General features: G+C 50.8%; 1 protein-coding gene across 1 annotated transcript in view; it reads left to right on the top strand.

The window, feature by feature from the left end:
- LRIG1 (leucine rich repeats and immunoglobulin like domains 1) overlaps positions 1–12,487 on the top strand; it is a 119,023-nt gene that overhangs the window by 47,112 nt on the left and 59,424 nt on the right. The window contains exon 3 of the mRNA XM_067755122.1: positions 1,132–1,206. Within this exon, the coding sequence (XP_067611223.1) occupies positions 1,132–1,206 (75 nt within the window). The remainder of the gene's footprint in view (positions 1–1,131; positions 1,207–12,487) is intronic.

Raw genomic sequence — 12,487 nt, 5'->3', positions numbered from 1 at the left:
TGTATGAATACAGCTGTCATTTCAGTGGCCTTGTCTTCAAACCATAACAAGATGCTCTATGTAAGACATACTCTCTGCAAAAATGAGAGTAAGATAACCTAGCTTTATCCTTGATTCTGCGTCCCAGATGCAGTTTCTTTCCAGCCCGTCACCCGGCAAAAAGCCTGAGCACTGCTTTGGCTTTCTTAAGGATTTTTGCACTCACTGTGCAAGCCTGATTTTCGATTCTCTTCTCAGATTTGGAAATACATGTCCATGTAAGGAGGCCAGATTCCGGAGCCTGTGGGGGCGGACCAGGCGAGCTGTGTTCTGGTTCTCGGGCTTCCCCTTCCATTCAGAGTCATGAACTATGGAAATACAGATTTAGAATATTCGAGCGGGAAGGGAGCTTGGGAAGCATCTGAGGTCTGAGGAGGATTTTCCAGTTGTCTGTGTGCAAAAGTGTGTGTGTATATATCCGTTATACGGATATATTCCTGGGAAACGTGTCTGGAGACTTCATCAGAGTTCAGAGAAGCTGGAATCTCAAATAGATGACAATCTCCAAGTCCAGCTCCTTTGCTGTTGTACAGATGAGGCATTGGAGTAATTGACCCACGTGTCCCAGCGCCAGGAACCCAACGGGAGTGCGGGAGTCTTTGGCCCTGGGTCCGAGCGTGTTGCCCTTTGGTGAGGGCAGAGCCGCGTCAGGGATGTGTACAAAACAACCAGGAGGGGGCGGTCTTTCCTCCCCAGATCCTTTTCTGACTGTTTCAGCCCACGAGGAGCGCTCTCACTGGGGGTCTTCAGGGCGCTGTCGTTCTGCATCACGCACCTTGGCCTGCGTTCGCAGTTCGCTGTCTGTTAGTCTTGATTTCTGAGCTAGATTGGAAGCTCCTAGAGTACGGGAGACATCTCCTGAGTGTTTATTCACAGACTCTGGGTGTGGTAAATAATTGGTTTTTGTGACCTGGCATAAATTCTCTCCCATTAACAACTTGCTTTTAAATTCTTTATCTTGTATTCAGCATTACAACATAGCAGTCTTCCCATGGCCAACTCAGCACTGTTGTTTTTTTTTTATTTCCCTTTTATGTCTGTGATTTCTTACTATTACTTTGAATGATTCGTTTCTTCTTGTTGTCATTACAGGTACCTCAATAACAATGAGTTGACAGCCATACCGTCGCTGGGTGCGGCCTCATCTCGTATCCTCTCTCTCTTTCTGTAAGTGGTGCCATCTGGGGGACCCTGGACTGTGTGGGGAGGCCATGGTATCATCTTGCTGACATTTGGTGGCAGGGCAACTCGTGTTTGTGGGCTCACTGGTAAAAAAAAAGGGGGGCCTTTCTCTATGTAGCTCTAATGATGATAACAAAAGCCTTGCTTGCTGTTTTGGGGTGTGTAGAATTAAAACCCAGAAGTTTTGCCTCATCTCTAATTTGGGGGGAAATTATCTTTTTAATGCCCAGGGGTACGTAGAATTAAATTTCTTTGTCCTAGCGGTTAAGCTGCAATTTGAGTGAATAAACTCAACTTAAAAGAAGCTGTGCGCATGATAAGACAGTAGGCTCATCTTTGTGGTAATGAATTTGGGAATGTGACTCCACTCACTTTCATGGCTTAAAAAAAAAACAAAAACCACCAGCCTTCTGAAATCAATATAAAAGTAAGGAATTCGTTGTCATGGTCAAGTGTTAGACAACATACAGCGTGTCGATTATTATAGACAACACACTGGAGATGAAAAAGGGTATAAAGAAACTTAAATGAGAAAGAAAGGGAGGTAACTGAGAGCTACCCCACTTCTTCAGCAGTCAGCTGGAGGCGTTTGCTTGTTTGAAACTCGCCCAGAGGTCTTTCCAGATAAACCAGTCATGAGTCCAACAATTTTCTAGGCCAGATTTTAGTGACAGCTCCCCCAGCAGAGCGCCTCCCTCTTCACACCTAATTTCCTGTTCCCACACCAGCCCCACTGGTTTTTATTTGATTTTGATTTTGCTGGTGTTGTAACTGGTCTGCTCACCTGTGGGTATCTCTTGTCGACCCTGAGCCAAGCAGAGGGACCTGGTGGGAAGGAGTCGTCATCCGTCTGATGGCTGGTGCAGCTTTTAGATCTCCGGGTTTTGCTGGCCACAGGCCCTGCGATCCGGAGATGCCCTGTCCTTGTGAAACATGGTCTCGGGCTCAACCCTTTTCAAGGCACTGTGGGGTTGGGGAGCAGGGGGTTAGAATCGTGGCCCAGCCTTGTGTCCCGGACAGACAGATTCACCTCTCTGAACCTCATTTTCCTCATCTGCAGAATGTGTTCTTGGCCCGCTGTACACATAGGGGCAGTGGGCCCGAGCTTCAAGGCGAGTGTGATGTGTATGAAGCTCCCTGTCCTGCACAGCCAGAGTAGGTGTTTGACAGATGACGGCTGGCTGCTGGCTGGTAGCTAGTTGTCACCTGGCCCCTTGGGCCTTGGCATGACCTCACCTTTAAGGGTCTGTGAGTCACTTCTTGTACCTGTGAAATGCTGGCGCAAAGGACGTAGCTCTTTGTCCCAAGATGGACAGTCAAGGATCTGACTCTCTTTTTGTACCCATCTGGCCTGCAGGGTCTGGCATCTGGAAGGTGTCTCATTGCTCGTTAAATTAAATGAGTCACCCTTACCTGAGGCCAGTTAGGGACATGTCAATCCCTGGTATGTGTATAGAGCGATGCACCGGAAGACGCTTTTAACTCCTTGCTATTTAAAGGACGGTTCTTGGACCAGCAGAGTCCTATCGGCACTGAGCTCGTTAGAAATGCGGGATCTCAAGTGTCATCCCAGCCTTGCTGAGTCAGAAGCTGCCTTCACAAGCTCCGCTGGCCACCTGCCTACTTGTTCAAGTTTGAGAAGCACTGCTTTCCCTCCCCTTGGTTGGGAAGCCAGGGCCAGAGAGAACATCTTTGTGTTACCAGACAGGAAACCAAGGCTGCCTGAGTTCCTGTAAGGTGCAAAATCGAGAGGTGAACCAAAACGGGACCCAAATGCTCGTTCACTGCTCCTTTCTCTTCCCCCCGGCACAGCAGGCAGGAGTGTGGCAGGTGACCCGTCCTTGCCCCGAGGGCCCGTGGTGCTCTGAATCAGGCCATGCTCTGCTCACTAAAAATACATTTCTGTTCCTTGGCCGAAGTGTCAGGAGCAGTGGGGCTGGTTGGCCTTGTTCCTGCTATTCCATTAGACAGCATTAAAATATGTAAAGTAGGACAGAAAAAAAAAAAAGACTCCCTCCTGGTTTTGATTCAGTTTGGAAAATGGAGGTTCGTATTGGCAGATACTACCTTTGGCCTGAAGCTGGTCTCCATCTGACTTGGTCAGTGATTTCTCTGAAAATACAGACACTGAAGGGTCTTTATCTTCCTTCTCTCTGAGGGGCCTGTGTTCTCCAATCTTAGACCCCTGGATCTAGTGCCTGCAGAGTTAGGCTAGCAGGGTGACATCGGGGTAGCAGGATTATAGATAATATTGCTCTCATCCTTCATGCCTTCCTGTATTTCCCGAGTGGGTCGTGCAAAGGACAGGGGAGAAAATAGCAGAGCGGGCAACAAATGAACATGGTTTTCTCACATCTCCATCCACATGATGATTGCAACCGTCCAGGCTTCGAAGAGCATGTTTTGCGGGTGTGTTTGTGGCTTTTCAGAACCATAGCGGTAAAAGGTGTCACATGTTCAACAAACATTTAGTCGGTACCTTCTGTGCCCGTGCAGTTGGGGCCCAGAGTGACCTCGGAAAGATTCAGTGCCATCGCGTGTGGGAAGTTCCTGACACGGTGTCTGCAAATGTGGTTGGTCAGTTAGCGTCATCAGCGTTGACGCTGGTGGCCCTTCGTCTCCATATTCTCCCCTTTGTGGGCAGGAGGAGGATGAGAAGAATAATGCGAATGTGCAGAGGGACCAGATGGCTGAGGCTGTCTGAGTGAGAGGAGCTGGGACAGCTTTCTGGGGACAAGGTTGTGGGCAGGCGGGGCAGGGAACGGGGGGACCAGGCATATATCCAGCTCTGTCTCTGATGGTGTTGTGACGTGGGACAGGGTGCTTTTTCCTCATCTGGTGAGTGAAGGCGTTGAAACACGTGCTAAAAGTACACTTGCAGCTTGTATATTCCTTCTGTGACTCAGAAACTGAGAGTTGGGGCAGTAATGTCACAAAAGAAATACCCCTGTCCTGTAAGCACTGTTGCTGCTTTACGTCTTTCAGAAGTAGCAGCTTTGTGGTTTTCAGCTCAGACACCTGTACTGAGGGACTTTTGCCTCTGGATTTTGTTTGCCTGTAGAAGTCGGCTCTTCATCTCTGTGTTTGGTTTCCTGTCTCCCGTGTCCTTGTCAGTAACCCTGGTTCCTCACTCACAAGACAGTGTTCTGATCCCCCAGACACCAGTGCCCTTCTTTGCTGAGGTCACACTTGGGAGGGCTGTGTGGGAAAAGGGTTTGTTTCAAGTCCGGCTTTACTATCGGGGCCTCAAAACAGAGTTTTCTAGAGTTTGGGGAACTGGAGTCCTTCAGGAAAATTTCAGTTGGTTAATACTTTCTGATTAAAGGAATCAAATTCAATTAAAGTATTTGTCAAAGAGCGGATTTTTATTTGCATCACGTTCTGCAGATAATGCCAAAGCCATTTGTCCTTAATAACCAAAAAGCATTAAACTCGAGGAAAGCTTTTAATAGGATTGGGTTGGAGCGAGGGAGCTAAATTTGATAAAATAGTTCTCTGAAAAAGAAACAGACTTTTGTTCAACAGGGACAGAATCTGCTGGTAGATTTTCACGTTTGAGATTTTTTTTTTCTAATTCCAAGTCCAGGAAACTCAAGTTATGATTCCCACAGCAACAGTAATTTCGTGTGATGCATAAGTGACGTTTCTGGGGAAGAAAAATTTCCAGTTTTCCTGTGGTGTTACTGCACTTGTATCACTGAGGAGATTGGTTCCAGTGGAAATGGTTGCGTTTTTTTTTCACTCCTAGGAGTAAAAAACTTGCTGTAAAATCGACTTTAGTTTTAAAGCACAGCAACTTTGTCCCAGGTGTATTAGCTGTAGCATGTTTCCCATATGGCCCTTGGCTTTGTCCACGTAACTTCTTTTCCAGTTGGTGGTGTGTTTTGGACCCTGTCCCCTACCCATGCCTCGCCGCTCCCCCTCCCCCAAGCTGTGGCCTTGATCAGGTAGGAGATCTTGGCTAAGATTCCGTGCACACAATTACCTGTGACTTTGTCATTGTGCTGTTAAAATCCTTAGGTTCTATGTTGCATTTGAAAACACATCAAAATACCTTTTACTTCGAATCTTGGGGGGGGGGGAACTTTTCTGAAAACTATATATATATATATATATATATGTTTTTTTTTTTTTTCTTGAAAACAGGATTACTCTTTCTTTTTTTTTTTCTTAATTAATTTATTTAGGGCTGTGTTGGGTCTTCGTTTCTGTGCGAGGGCTTTCTCTAGTTGTGGCGAGCGGGGACCACTCTTCATTGTGGTATGCGGGCCTCTCACTATCGCGGCCTCTCTTGTTGCGGAGCACAGGCTCCAGACACGCAGGCTCAGTAGTTGTGGCGCATGGGCCTAGTTGCTCCGCGGCATGTGGGGTCTTCCCAGACCAGGGCTCAAACCCGTGTCCCCTGCATTAGCAGGCAGATTCTCAACCACTGTGCCACCAGGGAAGCCCCTATATTTTTTTTATTGAGAAAAAACTAACATAACATAAAACACTGTTTTATTGGATTTAAAGTGTATGGTCAGAAACCTTTAGTACCTCCTCAGTGTTGTGCACCCCTCAGTGCTGTCGAATTTCAGAACATTGCCATCACCTCCAGTACAAACCCCCTACCCCTGAAGCCGTCACCTCTCCTATCCCCGTCCTCCCAGCTTCCTGGCAACCAGTAATTTGAAAACTCATCTTTTCTTTTTTTTCTTTTGAGAAAAGTATCTTTCTCTCCTGTTAGCAAAGTACCTGGAAGACTTAGAATATGAAAAATTTAAATGAAAACATCAGAGGCGGGTTGAACTATGTGGTTCTGTATTTTGCTGTGACCTCTTAGCTGAAGAAAAACTGATGAAATCAAAGGGATGGCGTATTTAACATCGCTTTATGGTAACTTCCGGAGAATAAAACCTGGAAGGAATGAAACCTGCTGTCCCGTCTGTGACCCCACTGGGAGCCAGTTAAGTGGGTGCTGCTGAGGGAGCATGAGGCAAGGCCGGGAGGGATGGAGGGAGCTCTTCTGGGCTGGGTCTGCTGGGGAAGTAAAATCAACAGCAGTATTTAACTCTCCGTGTGCCTAGCACACCCTCTAGAAAAAAGGGGCCAGATCAGTCTTTTTTACAGGCTCATTAATGGGAAGATCAATTCACATTAAAGCGTAATTAAAGAGTGAGCCTTAGGGCTTCCCTGGTGGCGCAGTGGTTGAGAGTCCGCCTGCCGATGCAGGGGACACGGGTTTGTGTCCTGGTCCGGGAAGATCCCACATGCCGCGGAGCGGCTGGGCCCGTGAGCCGTGGCCGCTGAGCCTGCGCGTCCGGAGCCTGTGCTCCGCAACGGGAGAGGCCACAGCAGTGAGAGGCCCGTGTACCGCCAAAAAAAAAAAAAAAAAAGAGTGAGCCTTAGCAGGAGGCAGTGAGGATCTGGGCAGCCTCTCGGGAATGGGGAGAGGAATCCATTTCCCCGAGGGCCCAGCCAGGGAGAAAGGGGCCCCGAACTCAACTTCAGAAAATTAGGTTGGGCTTCAGGACCTGAGCTGAGACTGTTAATTTTCAGGTGAAATTACACTGAGTAATGAATAGTCGCCTAGCATTGCTAAAACGTGTGTGTGCGTGCGTGTGTGCGTGCGCGTGCGTGCGTGCGTGCGCGTGGGTGTGTGTGGTCTTACAAAGTTGAGTGGTAACCTTGGACGGTGGAGCTCTTTACGTCCTGATACAAAGGTGGACCTATGGGGACTACAAGTGTGTGTACAAGGGGAGGTGGACGTCGAAATTCTCCCCAAGGTAAGGATTGTCCGTCCTTCCTGTGGGGGAATTTGCTGGACCATCCGCGAGTCATCAGGTTAAGAGTGGACTTAATCAAGTCTAATAGAAAAGGTGGCAGTGGGCAGTTCTTTCCGCATCCTGCTTCGGAGCGGCGTCCTCCAGTAAGAACCCAGGTTAGTCTTGCTGGTGAAGGCAGGCCAGTCGGCTTGGGCGTTGGTGTAACAGTAAACCCCATCTGGGCTGTTGACATCTTATTCGCTGCAGGCCTTTGGACGCACCCTCATCAGGATCGTGGAGTCAGTAGTGACTGAAACGCTTTAGGGAGAAACTGGGAACAAAGCTGTGTTTAAAAGGCCCCAAGTCAAGTGTGAATGAATCTCCGTGTTCCCTGAGCAGCCTGTAGCCGGTTCAGATCCCGGATGCTAAACGGAAGCCAGGGCCCTAGTCAGAAAGCAGCACAACAGGAAAATAGATGTAAACTGGGGGCTTCGGTTCCTCTCTTCTGTGTCTTCAGAGACGTGCTCACTTTCTGCCTCGTTTGCCCAGATTTCTGTGGGTGTGAACGGATTCTTTCCTCTGGGTAAAACGTCACACCCGTTCCCTTGGGAGATCATGGCTTCTCTCCATCACCTGTTTGGTTCTCAAACTAGACCATTTACCAGCATCACCTGGAAGGCTCGCTGGGCCACAGGATGGCTGGGCCCCAGCCCCAGTTTCTGATCCGGCAGGTCTGGGTGAGTTGTGACTGAAGAATCTGCTTTGCTCACAAGTTCCTAGGTGATTGCTGTTGCTACTGGTCTGGGAACCTCCCACCCTTGGAGAACCACTACCTGAGCTTCTGTAGTACTGTGGTGGGGGGCAGGGTGGTGTCCTTAGCAACCACGCTGCTGAGCCTTTGGAGGGCAGTCAATTATTTAGACAAATTCCCCTCGTCACCGGTATGGGCACAGGCATTTCTTTGGGACAGTGGGGCTCCAAGCCCTGGTTAAGGTATTTATTTCCGAGCAAAGTGCTGGGGGCAGTGGACTGGGAGCGAGCGTGGGCAGCACGGCTCTGTCTCTGGCCGTGGTTTGAGGCCCACGGCTGTTATCAATTTGTCTCTGCTTAATTGACTGTTGACTGGCGATCACGTAGGCCTCCCCATCAGACCTTCACGAGTCCCTGGGAGGCAGGGAGCCTCTTCTGGCAGGAGATCCGTACCCATCTCCACGTGCGAGTATCAGCAGCTCTGCTTACAGCTGAGCCTCCCTGCCGGGAGCCGCTTTCAGCACCGCTTACCTTTCTGCTGATTATCAGTCACTGTTATCAGATACAACTTTACCCTCGACTGAGACTTGAAAGGTGCTGCTTTGTTCCGGGCGAAGCATCTGGAAGGTGAGCACAGCCATGCTCGTCTGCCCTGATGGGGGAATCAGAACTCGGGGCCCACAGCTGTCCTCCACCCTGCGTCCAGTCGTGGCCCCGAGCCTCACCTCCTGTTTTCTGGCCTTCTGCCCCCGGGAGGCTGACCTTCTGGTTGTCAGTGAGCGCCAGAAATCAAAGGAAAGTGGAGGAAGCTGAGACGGGGGCCCAACAGGGAGGTGTGCCAGCGCGCGCTCCACCTGAAGCCCAGGACAGACAAACGTGCCCCACGGGCCAGAGTCCCTGCCCTCAAGGGACTCGCAGTCTAGTTGCAGAGAAGGATGAGTAAACAGGCAGTTGTCATACCAGCCAGGGCCTGGGAAGTTCTCAGGGGCTCCTGGCCGCCGTTGCTGATGGGGTGCAAGACGGGGAAGGTTCCCAGACAAAGTGCCCTGTAAGGTGTATACCTCCTTTCTCTCCCCCCTGCAAGATGGGGCCGTGAGGTGCTCAGACAGCACGCTGGCCAGTTGGAGGAGCGCCGGGAGAAGGGCTCATAGGACATGGCTGCTTCCCTTTTAAGGCCAGTTTGCTCCCCACTTACCCCTTTGTCAACAGGCAGGCTGCTCTGAAGGGCCAGGAAGCTTCTGTTGGAAGGCAGAGCGGGACCCCTGGTTCTCAGACCCGCAGGCTCATCAGACTCTGGGCACCATGAGTGAGCCTCAAAATAGAAAGTTTACTGGAAACCCTGTACACAAAGACAGCAGCTCTGTGTCCCGGAAGCTTCCCAGGACTTCTGTAGTGCGGACTGCCTCTTGCCCCAAGTCTCAGGGAGCCTTTCGCTGGGAAAGGAACCGCTGAGGCCTCCGCGGCGAGCCTGCCAAATTACACACAGTCCTGACTTGTCATTTTCCTTCTCTCTTTTCTTTCCTTTTTTTTTTTTTCTTCTTTCTTTGAGACTGGGGGTGGTAAGGCAGCCAGATGAGCGGTCCATCTGCAAACCATTTGCTGCGAAAGGGAAGGGAACGCCAGCTGTGGAGTCTGGGGAGCTGAGGGAGGGGCGCACCCGTGGAATAGGAACTTGGTCACGGAGGTCATTGCCTTTTTTGGGAACTCGGTAGCTTAGGGTCTGTCGTTGAGAGTTGGCCTTTGTTGTGTTTTTGGTTTTATTCTTCCCCTTCTCTGTCTCATTTTTTCTGATGACCGTGTCAGTTTTAAATAGAGTCCAAGACCCAGTGGGAATGGGGATGCTGGTGCAGCATGGTTGGTCTTGGAGGGAAGTACCTCCTTCCAGCAGTGGGTGCTGAAAGCACGGCAGGGCCGTGTGACCCGGCAGCACGGGGAAGGGAAGCGGAGCTGCTTTGTCCGTTGCACAATCTCCCGTGTGAAAGGAGCTGGCCCCCGCCCATATCCACAGCCTCCTTCCAGCCAGGCCGTTTCCTCCCCCTCCCCCTGCACTCCCACTTCCTGCAGGTGGCTTCTGTAATCCACTTACCCCGGGGGAAGCTTCGCCAGCGTGTGCACCTAATCCGAAAATGGCCAGCTCGACTTTGACCCCCGTGGTGACCTTGCAGAGAAGGCCAGGCCAGTTGTGTCTGCTCACACCTGGGAGCCATTTTCAGCTTTTACAACCCAAGTGGAAGAAATGTGTTTGTATTTAGGCCAGCCCTTCCCTTCATAAGGCCTTTCGTTGTTGGGCAATACGGAGGGAATATTAGATTCCCCCTGCCTGTTCAAAGGCAAGGGTTTTTAGAGACAGGTTAGTTTACCCAGTGAATTAAGTCGAGTCATGCAAAATGGCCAGATTTTCTAGTTCAAAAATGGTCAAAACATCAGTAGTCTCATCATGGTTCAGCCTCTTGAGATGGAAAATTGCAGCGGTCACTGTATGTGGTACACAGTCGTTGTCAGACATTGCTCTGTGTGCCTCCCCAGGCCTCACCTCATTATATTGCCTCTGCAGTCCTAGGAGGCACAAGGTCTGTTGTTACGCACTTTTTACAGATGACGCGCCTGAGGCACAGAGAGGGCAAGACACTTCTCTGAGGTCACACAGGAGGTGGTAGAGGTGAGTCTTGGTCTCATTTCTCTGCACCTCTGGGGTTTGTGTGCTCGCTGTACACAGGGAAATGTGTGGTCTGGGGGCCTGGGAGGGTCTTGTCATTTTCACGTGCTGACATATCAAATTGTGTTAAGAGGGGTGCGCCTTGGGACTGCGGCCAGTAGGCTCTGGTGTGGATAAGAGGCTGCACCCCACGCATGGGCGTCTCTTCAAGTCGCGTGCCTGCCTCGGAACGTTGGGCAGCCCTCAGTATGATTTTCATTAACTGATGCAGAGTGACGGGAAGTCCTCCTGCCCTGAAGATTAGCCTGACCGTCCCCTCACCCCCCAAACACACCCTGCTGGGTTATTCTGACTGATTCTGGTCGCCCGTCTTGTAAGGGTGCAGGGAGGAAGACTCGCCTTGCTGTCAGGTCTCTGCAGCTCCCAGGCCTGTTCAGTTGTGCCAGGAGCTCTTCAGACAGTGGCCCTCTGCCCTCCAACACATCACTTCGAGGCGAATTCCTCCGCAGTTTCCTCACTTCCTGGACGCCTTTCAAACCCAAACGGCTGAAATAAAGGTGCCAATTGGTAGTTCTTTCTTCCCAACCCCTTCAACCAGGAGGGGGAATTGTGTGCTGCCAAGGATGGCAGGGCTGTGGGATGCAGCCAGGGGTGTCCACCCCAGAGGACACTCCTGGGGTGTCCTCTCTGGGGGCTGCTGGTCTCTGCTCAGCTGTATGGCTGTAGGGTCTTTGAGGGCAAAGAAGCTCTTCATCAGTGGGTAGGGCTGTGAGAGGCGGGCTGCTGTGAATCAGTTTGTAAAGACCGGGGCTCCTTCCCCAAGTAATACAGGGAGAAGGCAGGTGCCAGTGGATGTCTTCCCCTTACAGTGCGTCTGACATCATAAGCGCCTTATAGAGAGGGGGCAGTTCTGCACAGTGGTTAAGAGGAGGCTCTGGATCCACCGCATCTGGACGTGAGTCCTGCCTCCATCGCCTGTGCTGGTTCTCTGGGGCCTCAGTTGGCTCCACTTGTGCCATGGTGTTGGCTGTGAGGATCCGCTGAATACTCCGTGTCTCAGTACAGGGTCTGGTGTCTACTGAATGTGCACCAGGTTGGAGACACTGTTCTATCCCTGACCCATCAAGGGCCTTCTGGGCGTGGATGGAGCTGGCCCTGCTTTGCGCTGCTGTGTTCCAGGGGGCATTGGTGGGTATTCTCCACCCTGAACTGGGAGGCCTGGTGTCGGAAGCAGGGGTAGAGGCTCTTCACGTCCCCTGAAAATGGACTCTGCTTGCAGATACCTGTTGTGGTGTGGCTCGCTCTCTTGTGATAGACAGATACTCTCCATCCTTGTGTGTGGGATTTAGCTTAGCTTTCTCGTGTATTAATTCCCTCTGTGGGAACTGTTGCGTGCACCAGGAGAGTTGATTTCCCTCCTCTCTTCTCATCGCCCGTTCCTCTACCTGGGACGGGTGCAGCAAGGCGCAAAGCACTCTGCAGATACCTCAGCAGTGGCTCCCATCCTTGGCCGCACCGTAGAAGGACCTGGGGAACTTGAACAAGCCTAGAAGCCCGGGCCACATCCCAGGGCAGGTTAAAGGAGAACCTTGGGGCTGGGGGGCTGTTGCGGGAGGGACATTGGTGTTTTTTGGTTTTTTTTAAGCTCACCAGTTCCTTTCAACAGGCAGGCGAAAATTTTAATGAGCCCCAGCTGGGCACATGCACGTGAAAGGTTTTGTCCCCTTCTCTCCTTCCCTCTGATACCTGTCACTTAACATACTCAGGCTCCCCTACCTTCTTGACTTTCACACCTTCTTTCTTTCTTTTTCTCTCCAAGTAGAGGAAAAAGAGATACTAAGGCTGACCTTTAATTTAGCGCTTATGATTCTCGGGGCGGGGGGCCCTGTGAAAGGTTTTAGTTACCACTTTTACCACTGATTTAATGGGAAGCTACTGCAAAGTTAGCCATTCAAAATGACTGAGAGAGACTCTTGGCTTTGTCGTGTGTGGGGCAGCGTGTTTCGCCTGGTGAGGCATGACCACCTCGTTGGGTGATCACAGAACTTGATTGTGGATTTGCCGCCTAAACTGGGGTATCTTCTTCCCCCGAGAGGCAGACCACCCACCTCTCACT

The sequence above is a fragment of the Pseudorca crassidens genome, chromosome 10, assembly GCF_039906515.1.
Source record: "Pseudorca crassidens isolate mPseCra1 chromosome 10, mPseCra1.hap1, whole genome shotgun sequence".
Taxonomy (NCBI): domain Eukaryota; kingdom Metazoa; phylum Chordata; class Mammalia; order Artiodactyla; family Delphinidae; genus Pseudorca; species Pseudorca crassidens.
The sequence above is the reverse complement of the archived record's forward strand: the minus strand, read 5'-3'. Positions and strand labels throughout refer to the sequence as shown.